Source organism: Oncorhynchus mykiss, chromosome 6 (genome assembly GCF_057628025.1).
Source record: "Oncorhynchus mykiss isolate SJ-2025 chromosome 6, ASM5762802v1, whole genome shotgun sequence".
Lineage (NCBI taxonomy): Eukaryota > Metazoa > Chordata > Actinopteri > Salmoniformes > Salmonidae > Oncorhynchus > Oncorhynchus mykiss.
The window spans coordinates 26,414,511-26,433,762 of record NC_143027.1 but is presented as its reverse complement, the minus strand read 5'-3'; the positions used below and the strand labels follow the sequence as shown (position 1 = coordinate 26,433,762).

Sequence of the window (19,252 nt, the reverse complement as noted above, 5' to 3'; positions counted from 1 at the left end):
GGGCTTGTCTCCCACCAACCTCTCTCTAGCACTGTCCCTTACTTTCTAATTGTATTGCTTTTCTTTTGTTTCTGGACAATCTGGGTAATAGAGAGAGTGTGATACACCCCTATGTATAAAGCTGTATAACCAAACTAAGCCATGTTTTCCCCCACCACAGATTCCTCCACTGGTACCATTGTGAGGCCCAAGGTGCACTACGCCAGGCCCCTTCATCCTCCCCCTGACCCTCCCATCCCAGAGACCTGTGCCCTGGGCCAGGAGCCCCGCTACTCCCTGTTCACGCCCCACTGCCTGGCCCAAGCCGAGCTGGAGCACACCAAGCAGCGCCACTCCTACACAGACAGGCTGGTACGCAGCCGCAGCTCTGACATTGTGTGCCCAGGCCGCCGACCCACCAGCGACCCGGGCCTGAACCGCAGGGCTGCAGCCGAGGAGCGGGATCATGCCGGGGCCTTCTTTATGGGGCCGTTCTCGTCTCCTAGCAAGGACTCCCTGAAAGGGGAGGTGAGAGCTGCTGGTCATCGCTGCCTGTGTCGCGCGTTAGTCCTGTATGCTGCTCTCCAAGCCTAGTTTTAGACCTACTGCTCTATAGCAATAGTCTAAGTTTGAACTCTACTGCAAGCCTTTCTTTCCTGTCCTACTGTACAGTATGTCACTACGGATTCTAAAACATACTTGAATGTCTGTTTTCCCAAAGGTTGAGGAGAGAAAGGACAGTGATGAGGAAAAGTCTGATCGCAACAGACCGTGGTGGAAGAAACGCTTTCAGTCAGCCATTCCCAAAGGTAAAGTGTCACTTCAACTACTCTCTTTCCCCTCCATCACTGTGTCATTTTGGCATGCTGTCTGTTGCAAAAAATGCTTTTAGTGGGTTGAAAATTGTTACAATTCGTTAGAGAATTGCATGGTTCCTATGTATCGTACATTATTTTCACTCTTTCACGATCTTCTCTTAATCACATCTGTTCTAGAAAATGGAGTGTTTCAGACCTGTACTGTTTGTAATGTGAGAAAGGGAGTGATGATGCGTGATCTCTCCACTTCAAATACTGTTTGTTGTTGAAAGTTACACCAGACATGTCTTTTCCTCACGTCTCACTTGCGCTAGATTTATTTTTAGTTTGTGAAACTAATCATTAATGTGAGGGGCTTGAGCAGGTGTAGATTGTGCGGTGGTACCCCTCCAAGCAGTCCTGTCATCCCCAGCCTAATGGTCATTACATAGACCTCGCTGTCATCACCGCGGATAGATTACACATCTCTTGTTGCAGTTAAACTCCAAAACCATCTCTCATGGAAGTGTCAGGGAAATAATGAGCTGTGCCTACAAGAGATGACTGCCTATTACTCTTTTAGATAATGATGTTCCTTTAGTGAACATTGAAGTTGTATTAATAAAGCCAGATCTGCAAAGAGAAGTGTAAACCTGTGAAGTCCACATAAAGGCCCTGCTGTTGGCCTTGCTGCTGCTGTGCTGTGAATACCATGGTGATGTGTAGCCCCTCACACAGAGTGGCAGCCAGGCAGACTGAGTGTGTGAAAGGCCAACCTTGTCTGTTGTGTTCCTCACACAGTGCTGTATTGGACGGCTGAGAGTGAAGTCCCAGGTAACACGTCCCGACACTGTAACTGTCACCATTGAGCTAGCGGCTCTGAAGTCAGTGCCTGAGTTCTGTAGGTCATGAGGCTTGTAGACGTGGCCCTTTGTGATAAAGCTGTGATGTGACATGGTGCCACCTGAGTTGATGTCTCTGGCTCAGCATTCATGCATTTGTTTTGGTTGTCTCCATTTTTCTTTTTGCACTGTACTGTTTGCGATACAACATTGTGAGCCAATGTTATTGGAGCGTGCAAAATGACAACCCATTTAGTCTAATCATTGCTAGTCCTCTTCACATTCTTTCCCTTTAAATATCAGTCCTGTAGGATACGTCTGTTATCTGGACACATCCCGTTTGTCTAGTTGACACGTTATTAGGATGAGCCTCACCTGCTTATTTGTACAAATATATATACTCTTACTGTATATATTGATATTTTATCATGTGTATATATCTATGATCTTATTTCTCCATTGCGGTCTGGCAGTCGTATTATTTCAGCCATGTTGGTTTTATTTACCACTCTTTTCCTTTGCTATTTTCATGCAGTAAAAAGATGGATAAATCTCCTTCGTTTTGTTCAGTGATATGATGCTATGCTACGGTATGCATCTCTCCTCTGCATTGTTAGTCAGAAAATACCTTGTATAAACACATGCTGTCATGAAACACTGCTGTGTGAAGTGAGTCATGATGGGACTGTGGTCCAGAGATGGTGAGAGGAGAGCGTAGCTGCACTTCTCCTAGCTCACTCATTATGCCCTCTCCACAGCTCCGATAGCAGCCTTACGGAAAAGGGACAAGCAGGAGAAAGACAATATGGGCCATGAACGTGTCCCACAAGGTCTGTCCTGATTTACTGTCATTGCACTCAGATATGGCTGAATCACGGGGAAAGGAATTGGGCATGTTTCCCATGGTGGGTTTAATCCAAATGTGCCTGTGGTGTCTCCTGTGTGTGTCAGACGACCCTCTGTCCAGGAACTCCCAGGCCCAGGCAGCAGAAGACATCCTTGACAAGTACAGGAACATCAAGAGGACCAGTCCCAGTGAAGGAGCCACTGCTGCAGCCTACGACGCCACAGGTCAGTGTCTTTCTCGCTCAGGTACACCCACTCACACACACGTTAAATCAATTTGAGCGTGTGAATGTGTTGTACACAGAGTTGTGTGGAGAGGAGTGTGTGCACAACTCCCCCAGAGACGAAGCTCTGCAGAACATGTCCACAGACGACCTGCCAGACTCAGCCAGCCAGACAGCCCAGCAACACGATTCCAACAAGTTCTCATTCAGGTCAGCCAACGCTCACCAACTCACAGGAATTACACAGCTAGGATTTTGATAATAGTAATAATAAGATCTTTGTTTATGCATCAGATTTCATGTGATGCTTAATTAGCCAGAAGTGCTTCAGAGGCAAAAGACAGTGATAAGACTGTCAAACCAAATCTACATTTGGCTATTTTTTTTTACTCATATTTTGCAGTGATGCAAAGAAGAAGTTGAGGCTGGCCTTGTGTTCAGCAGAGTCTGTGGCCTTCCCTCTCATGGCTCCTGCCACCACACGCAATGGGCTGCCTGACCACACAGACTTTGAAGGTACCAGACGAGCTACTGTAAAAAATCACTAAATCTGTTTTGCACATTCTATCATCACTGTTCATATTATATCTGACCACATTCATTCCTGTAAGTAAGCCATCCCACTACACGTTTACCATCAGGGCACGGCCACACACAAAGAAAGTGAAATCCTTTGAAATGATTACATTTGAAATCCATAAGAGACAAGCTTCTGTAGTCATCAGTCACATCCGCATGTCAGGGGGGAGCAGGGAAGGCTGATCTGATTACAGCAGTAGCCCTTCTCCCACTGAGGGGCCTGCGTATCTGACCCACCGCCATCTCCCTCCCGTCTCCTTCCCAGACAACGAGATCGTGTGCTTCCTGAAGGTCCAGCTGGCGGAGGCCATCAACCTGCAGGATAAGAACCAGATGGCCCAGATCCAGGAGACCACGCGCTGCGTCAGCCGCTTCGACGCACGCACCTGCAAGAAGCTGCTGGCTGCCATTGCTGAGGATTACAGGTAACTATGGAGGAAGACAGACATGCTGCCGAAGGACCACTGCACATTCACCTCTTCTACTGCAAGGACGTAGTTCTGTGGCATAGTTGGTTGTGTTGTTTTGTTTGAAATACCTGTGTGTATGTAATTTGAAAGGATAAAATAAACATTTTGGTAGACTATCAATGAATGTTGAGTGTACTGTCTTATTTCACTGGTATTATCTCAGATCAACAATTTTGTCACTGAACACAACTGTTAATAAGCATAATCCATAATGCCTGTGTGTGTGTGTCCGTTGTACCCTCCGGTAGGAAGCGGGCACCCTACATAGCTTATCTGACGCGGTGTCGGCAGGGTCTGCAGACATCCCATGCCCACCTGGAGAGGCTGCTGCAGAGGGTGCTGAGGGACAAGGAGGTAGCTAACCGCTACTTCACCACAGTCTGTGTTCGCCTCCTACTGGAACACATGGAGGCGAAGTCCCTGGACTTCATCAAAGGTCTTTGCCGCTTATTACGGACACAATCACTGTGATATTGTAACCATTAATCTACTCATGTTGTCTCTGCTAGTTGATTGTCTGCTGAATGGCCATAGAGTGGAATTCAAAATACAGACACTAATATTCAACCTAACTACCTGCACCAAACTGCAGTGAGTCAATCTGTAACCCCCCCCCAGCCTTCCAGGGGTGCACAGCGTCAGACGACAAGACGGCGGCGGTGGAGGACTTCCTGCGCTACCTGTACGGGGCCATGGCCCATGATGCCATCTGGCAGTACGCCAGCGAGGATCAGCTGCAGGATGCCCAGATGGCCATCGAGCGCAGCGTCATGAACCGCATCTTCAAGCTGGCCTTCTACCCCAACCAGGACGGGGACATCCTGAGAGACCAGTGAGTAACGGTGACCGCCGCCGCCACCTCACCTCTGTCACACAGCCCCAGCCTCGGTGTAGCTGCAACCCCTGACGCTATCAAATGACCCAGAATCCTCTCCTCCTCCTCTGATGCTACTGTAGCAGCAGTATCTTTGACATATTTGAATAACCAATACCATGTATTGCTATGTTATGTGTCTATTGCTCTCTACATCCATGTTTCCCCCTCTAGGCTTCTTCAGGAACACATAGCACGTCTCTCAAAAGTGGTGACAGCGAATCACAAAGCTCTTCAAATCCCAGAGGTAATGCCCCACAGATTTGTATCCCCCAACTGTCCGTCAAAGTCTGAGATGTTTTGTGTTGATGTTTTGGAGCTCTTACAGATTTGACATGCTGGATGCTTTTTCCTGTGTGGCTCCAGGTGTATGCGAGGGAGGCTCCCTGGCCGTCTGCCCAGTCAGAGATCCGGACCATCAGTGCCTACAAGACCCCTCGGGACAAAGTGCAATGTATTTTACGCATGTGTTCCACCATCATGAATCTCCTGAGTCTGGCCAACGAGGACTCTGTCCCCGGAGCTGACGATTTTGTCCCTGTGCTCGTCTTTGTCCTGATAAAGGTGAGCATCCATCGCAAACTGATATAAAGTTACTCTGAGATGTTTACAACAACATTCACTTTAGATAATGAAAATTGATACCTCATTAAACCACATCTTTAATTTCACAAACATGGTTATTAAAATGATAGGCTTTGCCTGAAGTATGACCCTCATCTCCCTAAAATGCAGAATGTAAAACTGAATCCTTAGCAGAACTTCTGACAATTCCTTCTCACCTAGACAACTGCATAGTAAATGTGTAGTAGCATAAAGATCTTGCTGTATGATAACTTGTATGGACATATTTACATACGGCATTACGGTATTATACATGGCGGACGTGTGGCTCTCTCCGTGGTTAATGTGAGCCCCCTCCCTCCAGGCAAACCCGCCTTGCCTGCTGTCCACTATTCAGTACATCAATAATTTCTACGCCAGCCGGCTGAGTGGGGAGGAGTGCTATTGGTGGATGCAGTTCACCGCGGCAGTGGAATTCATTAAGACCATCGACGATCGCAAGTGAAGCAGAACGAACAGCCACCTGTATGGGCAGACCGTGGTGAAGGAGACTGGACTGGGAGACTTCCCAACCAACTGCTCCCTCTCTCTCTGCTCCCCACAGCCACCAGGACCACACCCTGTCTGCTGTCTGTTTGTATAGCTGTACATAGTCAGAGACTGAGAGTATATATGATTATTAAGCTGGCAAAATCCAGGTTTTACAGTAGAGAAAAAGGCCTTGGAAAAATGGCAGATGTTAACTTTGAACTTAAACTAATTAGGTGTTTTTTCCTTTCATATTTTGGGTCTCCTTAGTCATGGTGAGGTGTGGGGGTCTGTATCCAAAGTGTTCTATCTTAAGTTATGATTCTGATGTTAAATTTACTGATAAAGCTTCTAATCAGATGAAAGGGAACCATGTTTCCTAGAGATGATCTCAGATAAATGTAGTGGAAGGGGATTTCAAGTAGGTGATGGAAGTTCTTCCTTGTTAAATTGTGCAATCTTTCCCCTGAAATACTTATGCTTATGCATTGTATCCTGGGGAATCACAAAACTCAATAGATACTGAGTATTCGTGACTCAATACATTATAAGATCAATCCAATATACTAATGTTTCTATTTTTAACGCTACCACATTGATAATAGGGTAACTTTTTTTTCATCAAATGTAAACAAATGTAGTCATTTCAGTTCATCCTTTCCTAAATACTTATTTTTATGTGGCAATTTTGACACAAGGGCCCACATATTTATATATGAAATAAAATGTATGTATTTATTTCATTCTATTTAATGCTTTTAAACAAAAAACAAAAAACAAAAAAATATATAGTGTTAGGACAAGGAGCAGTGTTGTCCTTGGACTGAAAAGCCCCCAGGATGAGATATCAGTAGCACTGCTTATTTGGAAATACTGAAAATGAGTGCCTTGAGGGGCGTTTTGTGTAAGTCTATTCATTTTCTATATATTCTTGAGTATGAGGGTTCTGCTCTTTATTTTCCATAAACGATTGGCATTACTCTCCCACCCCATTATCACCAATGAGCCCCACAGCCTCTTTTTAAGAAACCTCTGTCCAACCTCTATGCTGGGAGTGACCTCTGAGGAGGACAGGCAGTGTGTGGAGCACCGCTGGTTGTTTCAGTTAATTCCCTTTGCACTCATTTCCTTCCCATTACCGTTATGCCCTTGAATATCCAAGATTCTACCTCAGTTAGAACCAATGAACCTGCAATTTATTTTTGGGCACAAGTCTTTAACATTGGTTGGATAGAAAGAATAATGGAACAGGTATTCACTGTTCAAGGGGCTTCTATAGCATCTTCCCCTGCTACAATGAAGCATACTAGTATGTAATATTTTTATTTTAGGCGGGTCAAAGTAACCTTTAGTATTCAAGGTAGTAAAGCATTTCCAAGCGAATAAAGTTAGGTATTTCTGTAGTTGAATGCATGTATGTTTCAGCATAGAGCAGACAGACTAGTGATTGGATTAGCTCTACCTCACATGATCAAGAAAGGGACTCTTCACGCATATGCTCGCGTGGATTATTTTATTTATTATACAATTTTAGAGCGCAGGGATATTCCAGTTTCATCATTTTCTTCCACTTACAGGCATGTTGCTCCTCTGCCTGTTCTGTGTCAGGGGCTCCCGAGTGTCAGTGGTCTAAAGCACTGCATCTCAGTGCTAGAGGTGTCACTACAGACCCTGGTCCAATTCCAGGCTGTATCACATCCGGCCATGATTGGGAGTCCCATAGGGCGGCGCACAATTGGCCTAGCGTTGTTAGGGTGTGGCCGGTGTAGGCCGGCATTGTAAATAAGAATTTGTTCTTAACTGACGTGCCTAGTTAAATAAAGGTTTAAAAAAAAGAAGGGGGAAAAAAACTTTCAAAATCACTTGCAGCCAAAGTCATCAAAACTCAAACTCCTGTTCTGTTTTCATTGCAGCTACAAAAGAAGGAACACACTGTTTGCGCGCTTAGTATTGTGCCAAGTGTTTTGTCTTATTTGATGTGTTAAATGACTGCTTTCATATCACATGAATAGACAGCACAACAAAAAGAACAAACAATCAGAATACTGACATGTTACTGACCGCTGGAAAAAGGCTGTGATGGGCGTAAGAGGGCGTATGTTCAATGTGTGAGAGGTTGGTCTGTTAAACGAGTGCATCTGCTCCGTCTCCTCTTGCACTGTCTTATAGGATGGTCTTCTTACTGTAGCTACAGTACTACACGAGCAGGTAGTCCTTGCTGGTAAAAAAAATCTCTATAAATACTTCTATTTTCCAACTCAGGCCAGGTATGAAAGGGTTGAGAAGAATGAGGCTTGGTTTTCTTTTGAGTCTGTGACCCTGATGTCATTTATTTTTAAAAGTTCAGAGCTAAATTACTCTTGAGTTTTTGTACGGGGTTAGCGACGCTTGAGCCCTACATTCTACAAGCAGAACATTTTACATGTTTTCTACTTCCCTGCTCTTTAGTAATGAGTTGCACTCATTTGAACTAATGCCTCTGACATTAAAATACTCTAATTGAGGTGATTATATGGGTAGTTTAGCTAGGTCTTACTGTTAGTCATAAGGACACACATTTATAAGCAATCTCTAAAGGTGGGATATGTTTGTTTTCTCCCCATTCCCGGACTTCTCTTCCTGGTTTTTGAGGAATATGTGTGTACAGCATCTACCGTTTTAAATACACCTCTGCTAAATAGATGATACTGTTGTCTAACCTGTTTGAAAACACACCATGTACTATGTCACCAAATGCAGATAGACTGTATCTATAAGTGTTTGTGGTGTCACTTTAGAGGTACTGTACAGTACAGACCAAATGTGAAACAATCTGGACCTGAATAGTGTTTCAATGTTCCCTTATACATATCAGTGACTCTTTTTAATAGCTAAAAAAAAATAATACAACCAGCCTTAGTGTCTGACCTGAGTGATACTGTTCATACACAGTGACAGAATACCTCTTATTGTGAAGTTCAAGTACACATCCTAACATTGAGAAGTCTGTACTATAGCCTGATTTAGCATTGATTGTACAAGTAGACCGTTGGTGGACAAAGAGACACTTGTCTATGAAATCTGGTCTTCAAAGCTTAGGCAGAATAATACATTTGACATTTGTAAGCTTGCACAATTATGACATATGCAGAGGGGTAGGCGATCTGTCTTTAATGTGATTAATGTATTATATACTTCTTAAACTATTAAACAGTCATTTTTCTGTTACTCAGTATCCTGTTATTTGTTTGCATGCAAAAATGTGTGAAGGCTCTAATGGAGGGATGTTGTAGTCTCGTTTTTTTTGTTTCATATTCTGTGGCTTTGTAATTCAGATTTAGCTTCAGAGAAATTCTGACATTCAGGCTGCACAATAAATGGTGCATGTTGACCGTATTTTTGCATGGAACATAATTGTTGGAGAGGGCAACAGAGCAAGATCATCCTATCTCGGCAGCGCCACATAGCAACGTCTAACCAAACATTTAATTACTGCTGACAAGTGTACGGCAGATTTGTAATTGGAGATTTCTCATCTAAAAGCGTCGCTTCACACACAGCCTTCTCTAATAGTAATCTTTCTTACAAAAAAAAGTCCTCGGAGTGGCTTGCATCTCCTGATAATATCTCTCAATTGTTAATTTAAATTCAAATGTTCTGTGCAGTTAATTAGTTGGATTAATTAACCAATGGCAAAATTGGCCTGGTTTAGAGTCTTTTTGTTTGTGATACATGGTTGATTTCCGATACATTGAGAATGAGGTCTTTGTTTCCCCAATCACTGCTTGCCCATGATCCCAATGTGATCATATCCTGCATTACACAGCTCTCTGGCTGTATGGGCAACAGCTACGTTTCATTATATACTATATTTTTGTTAAAGTTTGATGCAAAAAATGCTTGCTGTTTTATTATTTGAGGGATGAAGTGGAGAAAATGTGGACTTGGCTTCTCTGACGCAACTCTTGTTTCACATTGATGTCAGATTGTTGCATGAGGATATAAACAGCCCTGGAGCCTGGCCCAGATGGCTCTGGAATAACAGATGATCAGTCCAGCGGTGCTTGTGCATGACTACTAGGGGAACTGTGGAATGCCATATATCTCCCCTCACTCGTTCCACTATATTACCTTGAGTAGTTAAATGCTAAATGTGTTAGGTCTATAGAAAACAATCCTGAGATGCTGACCAGTTGCACTCTCTATAACCACTGTGATTATTATTTGACCCCGCCGGTCATCAATAAACATTTGAACATTTTGAAGAACAATCTGGCCTTAATGGCCATGTACATATAATCTCCACCCGGCACAGCCAGAAGAGGACTGGCCACCCCTCAGAGCCTGGTTCCTCTCTAGATTTCTTCCGGTGTTCCTGCCTTTCTATGGAGTTTTCCTAACGACCGTGCTTCTACATCTGCATTGCATGCTGTTTGGGGTTTTAGGCTGGTTTCTGTATAAGCACTTTGTGACATCTGCTGATGTAAAAAATGGCTTGATAAATATATTTGAAATTTGATTACCAGAATGTATTAATCTACACAGAGCGTACAAAACGTTAGGAAGACCTTCCTTTTGCCCTCAGAACAGCCTCAATTCGTTGGGGTATGGACTCAACAAGGTGTCAAATGCTTTCCACAGGGATGCTGGCCCATGTTGACTCCAACACACAGTTGTGTCAAGTTGGCTGGATATCCTTTGGGTGGTGGACCATGCTTCATAAACACAGCAACGTTGCAGTTCTTGACACTTTAACTGGTGTGCCTGACCTACTACCATTCCCCTTTCAAAGACACTTAAATATTTTGTCTTGCCCATTCACCCTCTAAATGGCACACACACAATCCATGTCTCAAGGCTTAACAATACTTATTGAACCTGTCACCTCCCCTTCATCTACACTGATTGAAGTGGATTTAACATCAATAAGGGATAATAGATTTCACCTGGATTCACCTGGTCAGTCTGTCATGGAAAGAGCCAGCCTGGTCTCAAGGACGAGACGTAACATAGTAAATGTAAATCCAGGACACTCAAATTAATATACACTACTCAAAAAAATAAAGGGAACACTAAAATAACACATCCTAGATCTGAATGAATGAAATATTCTTATTAAATACTTTTTTCTTTACATAGTTGAATGTGCTGACAACAAAATCACACTGGAGTCACACTCAAAGTGGAAAACCACACTACAGGCTGATCCAACTTTGATGTAATGTCCTTAAAACAAGTCAAAATGAGGCTCAGTAGTGTGTGTGGCCTCCACGTGCCTGTATGACCTCCCTACAACACCTGGGCATGCTCCTGATGAGGTGGCGGATGGTCTCCTGATGGATCTCCACCCAGTCCTGGACTAAAGCATCCGCCAACTCCTGGACAGTCTGTGGTGCAACGTGGCATTGGTGGATGGAGCGAGACATGATGTCCCAGATGTGCTCAATTGGATTCAGGTCTGGGGAACGGGCGGGCCAGTCCATAGCATCAATGCCTTCCTCTTGCAGGAACTGCTGACACACTCCAGCCACATGAGGTCTAGCATTGTCTTGCATTAGGAGGAACCCAGGGCCAACCGCACCAGCATATGGTCTCACAAGGGGTCTGAGGATCTCATCTCGGTACCTAATGGCAGTCAGGCTACCTCTGGCGAGCACATGGAGGGCTGTGCGGCCCCCCAAAGAAATGCCACCCCACACCATGACTGACCCACCGCCAAACCGGTCATGCTGGAGGATGTTGCAGGCAGCAGAACGTTCTCCACGGCGTCTCCAGACTTTCACGTCTGTTATATGTGCTCAGTGTGAACCTGCTTTCATCTGTGAAGAGCACAGGGCGCCAGTGGCGAATTTGCCAATCTTGGTGTTCTCTGGCAAATGCCAAACGTCCTGCACGGTGTTGGGCTGTAAGCACAACCCCCACCTGTGGACGTCGGACCCTCATACCACCCTCATGGAGTCTGTTTCTGACCGTTTGAGCAGACACATGCACATTTGTGGCCTGCTGGAGGTCATTTTGCAGGGCTCTGGCAGTGCTCCTCCTGCTCCTCCTTGCACAAAGGCGGAGGTAGCGGTCCTGCTGCTGGGTTCTTGCCCTCCTACGGCCTCCTCCACGTCTCCTGATATACTGGCCTGTCTCCTGGTAGCGCCTCCATGCTCTGGACACTACGCTGACAGACACAGCAAACCTTCTTGCCACAGCTCGCATTGATGTGTCATCCTGGATGAGCTGCACTCCCTGAGCCACTTGTGTGGGTTGTAGACTCTGTCTCATGCTACCACTAGAGTGAAAGCACCGACAGCATTCAAAAGTGACCAAAACATCAGCCAGGAAGCATAGGAACTGAGAAGTGGTGTGTGGTTATCACCTGCAGAACAACTACTATTTTGGGGGTGTCTTGCTAATTGCCTATAATTTCCACCTGTTGTCTATTCGATTTGCACAACAGCATGTGAAATTTGTCAATCAGTGTTGCTTCCTATGTGGACAGTTTGATTTCACAGAAGTGTGATTGACTTGGAGTTACATTGTGTTGTTTAAGTGTTCCCTTTATTTTTTTGAGCAGTGTATGTTAGGTATGGTTACATAAGACAGATGGTTACTTAATGAAAAAACAAAAGTACAGTGGTTGGTTGGAGTGAACGGGTGGGCTAATAATGTGAACGTCCAGCAACCCAGAGGTTGCAGGTTCAAATCTCATCATGGACAATTTTAGCTAATTAGCAACTTTTCAACCACTTCCTACTTTTTCACCAGTTTGCAACTACTTAGCATGTTAGCTAACCCTTCCCCTAACCTTAACCCTTTTAGCTAACTGTTCCCATAACTCTTTAACCTGACTCCTAACCTTAACCCCTAGTCTAGCTAATGCTAGCTACCTAGCTCAATAGTGTCTGTCATGCAGCTCTGAACACAGTGAACTCTGATCAGGGTTAATTCAGACTCTTTTTGATTATTTATTTTACAACTTGCTTGGTATCAATAGTATATCTCACCAGTCACTCTTTGAGAAAGACAGACACATTTATGCTGTATTGTAGGCATCCACTGTGCTCATTTACCTTTTGTAATGGAAATTAGGCCTACCCAAACTATGGGATCTTAGGGCAATGGATGTTTACTTACTGTATACTGGACATGCTTACTGCACTTGCCTTTTAACGACGTGGTAAATCAATAATCTGAAAAGTAGAGGTGCATATAGCCGTGAAGCTGTATCAAAGAAAATATTTTATTATCACAGTGTAATATGCTATAAATCAGAGCTACATGAATGTGTTGGCTCTGGCCAATGGAACGCCATTTAATGTGGCGTGCCGTCGCTCTCCTGCAGATGGCAGACGCATCATTCTTGACGACGGTCTCCTGAGCTGAGCTTAGACAAAGAACACCAGAGACCTATAAAACATTACCACATTAAAAGTCTATGGACACATGAATGTTAGTTAATGTAAATTATATCCTTGAGAGTAAATGAGGATTATACACATATATATATATATATATAAAATAATAAACAAAAACCATGGATAAAAAAAGTGTTATAAAGTTAAACTAAATTTGGAAATCCTCTTATTACTACTACTAATATTATTGTCTCTACTTATAGGTTTCATTTATTAAACAAACAAAACATTACTTTTGTTGTGTAGCCCAATGTTTGTTTTTTTTGTAGCCTAATTATTCAAGATTCTATCAAAGTCCCTAAGGATAGAAGAAAACTTATTACAAGTAATGGACTACCGACAAAGACAAAAAACTACTTAGTAAGTGTCCATAACATTAAAACCTGTATTTGGTCTTAAACCAAATTGATGTGAACCGCAGAAAGGCTTTTAGTTTGGTCACAAGTGAATCCATCAATTGGCGCCACCTAATCTAATAGTAATAATGAAAGGTGTGCGTCCCCATTCATTTGGGTAACTCACCATTAGCGTTGGACTCTCACAAAAATCGCCACAGTATTTTCAAATGAATGCATATTACCATCACAAGCAGTACATTTAAATTACTGGGTGAACAGACATAATCAATAATCATTTGCATACACATAGGTCTACATTTGTTGTCGACACGGTCTCGCAAGTCTCCCATATTCCTAACTACTTTTCATTCAAGCATTCAAATGGTCAAACGGTCGACGGTGGCATTGCGAAACTCCCCATCTAACTCCAGAAGTTTACATTTCTATATTTTTTTAAATCATAGCACACCACTGTCCAAATAAATTGGAAATTGGACAGTGTGTGTGTGGTTTCAAAATGGTAGCCATTAATATTTTTGTTAAAATGTTCAAAACCCTGTATGCAAGCTTTTCATCCCCTCTTTTCTAATACTAAACTAGCTTCTACATCTGGAGATGTAGTACATCTGGAGATGTAGTGAAGAGAAATTGAATAAGCAATAGGCCCACTATGAGAAGTAGGCAGGTGATCATGAGGAATCCTTTCACTGAGGAGAAAACAGCAAAAGGCAGCGGCAAATCAATTAAATGAAAGGGGAACCTAGATGTCAATATGTCAAATACACATTAAAACCTAAATGAAATAGCCAGGAGGATGCTTGGAGACAAGCAGATTAAAACTCAGGAGGATACAGTCTCTGTGCCTGGGGTGATAACAGACATAAATAATAAAACTCAGCTTTCTTCTCTGAGATAATTCCCACCCAAAATATACAGACTGGGAATGTATCGGCAATGTGATGGAGATCTCCCACTGGTATGATAAAATCAAATCAAATGTTATTTGTCACATGCTTTGTAGATAACCAGTGTAGACTAACAGTGAAATGCTTACTTATGGGTCCATTTCCAACAATGCAGAGTTAAAGATTATGTTTAAAAAATAAATATAGAAATAGTGACACAAGGAATAAAAATGCACAGTGAATAAATAATCAAATAAGTAAAAATAACATGGCTATACTGTATATAGGGAGTAGAAAATAACATGGCTATACTGTATATAGGGAGTAGAAAATAACATGGCTATACTGTATATAGGGAGTAGAAAATAACATGGCTATACTGTATATAGGGAGTAGAAAATAACATGGCTATACTGTATATAGGGAGTAGAAAATAACATGGCTATATACAGAGAATACCCGTACTGAGTCGATGTGCAGGGGTACGAGGTAATTGAGGTATCTATGTACTGTACATATAGGCAGGGGTAAGTGACTAGGCAACAGGATAGATCATAGTCAGTAGCAGCAGCGTACAATATGTGCTGAGGGTGAAATTGTGTGGCGTCAGTATGCATGTGTGTGCATGTTATGTGTGTGTGTGACGAGACCAATGTGTATGCATGGACCATGATAGAGCCTTAGTGATGTGGATACCGTTGAAAGCTCAGCACTCATGTCAATAGACTCAATCATGGTACATACTATTTCACTACTAAATCATGAAAGAACCTGTGGTATTGAGGCATAATATTTTTAATTTATTTCAACATGATCAAGAAAATAATTAAAATGTATAGTATTTGTTGTTAGTTGTATAGTTGTTAGTTGTTGTTAGTTGTATAGTATTTGAGTTGTTCAAGTTCATGTTTAAATAAAGCTGTAGCCTATATAACTTAGAAATTCAATGTCTGATACACACACACACACACACAAAAGTATGTGGACACCCGCTTCAAATTAGTGGATTTGGCCATTTCAGCCACAATAGTTGCTGACAGGTGTATAAAATTGAGCACACAGCCATGCAATCTCCACAGACAAACATTGGCAGTAGAATGGCCCATACTGAAGAACTCAGGGATTTAATGTGGCAGTGTCATAGGATGCCACCTTTCCAACAAGTCAGTTTTCTACCCTGCTAGAGCTGCCTGGTCAACTTTAAGTGCCATTATTGTGAAGTGGAAATGTCTGGAGCAAGAGAGGCTCAGACGCGAAATGGTAGGCCAAACAAGCTCACAGAATGGGACCGCCCCGTGCTGAAGCACATAAAAATTCTGTCCTCGGTTGCAAAAACTCACTACAGAGTTCCAAAATGCCTCTTGAAGCAACGTCAACACAATAACTGTTTGTTGGGAGCATCATGAAATGGGTTTCTATGGCGAGCAGCCACACACAAGCCTAAGATCACTATGCGCAATGCCAAGCATTGGCTGGAGTGGTGTAAATCTCGCGTTGGACTCTCTGGAGTGATTCACCATCTGGCAGTTAGACAGACAAATCTGGGTTTGGCCATTGCCAGGAGAACATTACCTGCCCAAATCCTAGTGCCAACTGTAAAGTTTGGTGGAAGAGGAAAAAAGATCTGGGTCTGTTTTTCATGGTTTGTGCTAGGCCCCTTAGTTCCAGTGAAGGGAAATCTTATTACTTTCTAGACTATTCTGTGCTTCCAACTTTGTGGCAACAGTTTGGGGTTATTCCCTTTCCTGTTTCAGCATGACAATGCCCCCGTGCACCAAGCGAGGTCAATACAGAAATGGTTTGTCATGATCGTTGTGGAAAAACTTGACTGGCCTTCAGAGCCCTGACCTCAACCCCATCGAACACCTTTGGGATGAATTTAAATGCCGTCTTTGAGCCAGGCCTAATCGCCCAATATCAGTGCCCGGCCTCACTAATGCTCGTGGCTGAATGCATGTACGTCCCTGCAGCAATGTTCCAACATCTAGTGGACCACCTTCCCAGAAGAGTGGAGGCTGTTATCACAGCGAAGGGGGTTGCATCATTTTGGAATGAGATGTTCAACGAGCAGGTGTTCACATACTTTGTCATGTAGTGTAGGTTCCTTTGTGCACTGAATAGTATTAGGAATTGTGTCAAGTACAGCTGTCCGTGTGGTTAGAGCATAGGGCAAGTTCAAAGTTGCACTTAACTTAGTTTCTTAAGCAAGCTTTCTATGCATGTGTAATCACCCATGGAAACAAGAATTAGATGCGCTTAGCCAGCATTATGTTAATGAAAACAAATAAAATTACCCTTTGGACTTGACAGTTAAAAGGTGCACAAATCTCTTTTTCATACATAGCATTCACATAAATGGCAACAGTAAGGTGCTGCCATTACTGTACAGGCACTTTCCTTTGTTCTTGCAATTAAGCAGCATAGTTAGGGAGACAAAAATCCCCTGGAGAGAGAGACCACAAGGCATTTCCTGAAGCATACATTTCTGATCCTTCTAAATTAATTGAACTGATGTTTGAGAAAACCCCGTTTGTAACAATATACAGTTGTGAATAATGTGTGTCAAAAACCAGTTTCTTTGGATCCCAGGCCAACACAGACAAATGTAAGGTTAAGGGTTTGTAATGTAACACATGTCTGGGTTCACACCAACCATACATTCAGTCCCAGAGATAGTCCATGTTGCTGGAGGGTTGTTAAAATGGCCACCACCACCACCCTTGTCTCTCATCTGCAGTTGTTTTGTTTGTTCGTCGGTATTCAGTTGGCAGTCGTTCCTCATCGTCGATTGTCATAAAGCATCTGTGGCATCCAGCCAATGGTCCAGTCCAGTGCAGGCGACAGAGGGGGGAGAAGAAGACATGCATGAGCAGGGAGCCATTCTGAGCAGACGTATTCGACCACGCTCACATGCATGAGTACCCTTTGGTTGCAAAGTCATCGCCGTGTGGCGCTGATGACAGCCGTTTTAATGTGGTCTTCCTCTAGCAACTCCAGAGTGAACTGGAAGCTTCTTTTTAAGGTGCCCAGATAGCTTGTTAGTTGATCAGGCTCAGGTGTGGCAGACCTGGGACAACTCCTGTCTCCAAGGAGACCAGCCAAGGGGAGTTTCCAATTGGGGGAAAAACAAGGGAAGGGAACACATGACGTGTGTGTGTGTGTGTGTTCAGTCAAAAAGTGATACTTGTTTTTTTACATACTGTACCATTAATCAGTTACAGAAACTAGGCATGGTCCCACAATACTGTCATTATCTTCCTAAGTGCCACATACTATTTTTAACTGAATCATTTACACAAAAACATCAGCTACTGCGGCACACATGCTGTCCAGCAGGACATAGTGACAATGACTGGCCCTCAGAGTGAGTATGATCTGACAGAGCATGTGATGCTGCTACTGATTATGTTGATCTCTGTCAGGTTGGATATCATAGATAAGTTCAGAGCTGGAGCACGTACTTGACTGGGAGCATCAAATTGGTTAGATGATCACCTCACCCACACTCACCGAGGAGGGCTTGGGTACTGCCCCTGTACTTGTGTGACCTGCTTTGGTTATGCTGTCCATAAGCAACAGGTGATGGGCTTTTCTGGGTGTTGTCTGTGTCATTGGCCTCTGGTATGAGACGACGACTGGCTCTCATGACCCGGGGTGGACTGGCTGGCAACATGCCTGATCTAAAAGTGAGCTGTCCTATCATTGACATCAAGTGAACGGAAGATGTCATGTCATGTCTTCATCTTGTAAGGGTTCAAGCCACATTTCAGGAGTGATCTGTCATTGGAGAGAAGCAAGAGGACAAGTACATTAGAGTTTCTAGTTTGAGAAACAGACCTCAACTAACAGCTTTATTAAAACCTCTTAGGGCTAGGGGGCAGTGTTCGGAAGTTTGGATGAATGACATGCCCAAAGTAAACTGCCTGTTACTCAGCTAGGATATGCATATAATTGGTAGCATTGGATAGAAAACACTCTGACGTGTCTAAAATTGTTAAAATAATGTCTGTGAGTATAACAGAACTGATATGGCAGGCGAATACCTGAGGAAAAACCATCCGGAAAATGTTTTTCTGAGGTCACAGTCCATTTCAATACTTGTCTATGGGATATACAAATAAATAACTCCCAGATTGCAGTTCCCATGGCTTCCACTAGATGTCAACAGTCTTTAGAAAGGGTTTCAGGCTTGTTTTTTGAAAAATGATTGAGTAGTTGTAGTTTTGCAAAGGTGTCTCATTAGAAATGTAGTCTTGTTGCGCGCATGAATGAGGTGCGCGCTGTTCGTTATTTATCTTCCCTATTGAACATACTATTCTCCGTCTTAAATTGGATCATTTATTTAGATATTAGAGTACCTGAGGATTAATTAGAAACATTGTTTGACGTGTTTGGACGAACATTACTGGTAACTTTTTGGATTCGTTTGTATGCATATTGGATGAGTGAATTACTGAATCGAGCGCACAGACATTTTTGGGATATAAATAAGGACTTTATCAAACAAAACAACAATTTGTTGTGTAGCTGGTACCCTTGGGATTGCAAACAGAGGGAAATCTGCAAAGGTAAGTGATTTATTTTATCGCCATTTGTTACTTTTGTGACGCCTGTGCTGGTTTGGAAAAGTATTTTTGTGTGGGGCGCTGTCCTCAGATAATCGCATGGTATGCTTTCGCTGTAAAGCCTTTTTGAAATCTGACAAAGCGGTTGGATTAACAAGAAGTTAAGCTTTTAAATGATGTAGAACACTTGAATGTTCATGAATGTTTATTATTACAATTTTGTCATTTGGATTTGGTGCTCTCCAGCTTCACCGGATGTTGTCGATTTTGATCCCGCTAGCAGGATCCATGTGCCAAGGTTAAATAGTACCCGCAAAACACCAGTCTCAACATCAACAGTGAAGAGGCAACTCCGG

General features: G+C 43.1%; 1 protein-coding gene across 18 annotated transcripts in view; it reads left to right on the top strand.

The window, feature by feature from the left end:
* LOC110525604 (GTPase-activating protein and VPS9 domain-containing protein 1) overlaps positions 1-8,910 on the top strand; it is a 29,431-nt gene extending 20,521 nt beyond the window's left edge. For 10 of the 18 annotated variants that reach the window (XM_090239319.1, XM_090239322.1, XM_090239321.1 and 7 more), the window contains 12 exons: positions 161-507; positions 701-788; positions 2,377-2,448; positions 2,570-2,689; positions 2,769-2,898; positions 3,092-3,204; positions 3,533-3,692; positions 3,986-4,173; positions 4,356-4,569; positions 4,786-4,858; positions 4,978-5,175; positions 5,540-8,910. In XM_090239319.1, the coding sequence (XP_090095445.1) occupies positions 161-507; positions 701-788; positions 2,377-2,448; positions 2,570-2,689; positions 2,769-2,898; positions 3,092-3,204; positions 3,533-3,692; positions 3,986-4,173; positions 4,356-4,569; positions 4,786-4,858; positions 4,978-5,175; positions 5,540-5,680 (1,844 nt within the window). In that variant the 3' untranslated portion in view covers positions 5,681-8,910. Of the gene's footprint in view, positions 1-160; positions 508-700; positions 789-1,577; positions 1,752-2,376; positions 2,449-2,569; positions 2,690-2,768; positions 2,899-3,091; positions 3,205-3,532; positions 3,693-3,985; positions 4,174-4,355; positions 4,570-4,785; positions 4,859-4,977; positions 5,176-5,539 lie in introns of those variants that run through there. The other 8 variants (XM_090239328.1, XM_090239327.1, XM_090239326.1 and 5 more) reach the window with 4 other exon arrangements.
* Positions 8,911-19,252: the final 10,342 nt, after the last annotated feature.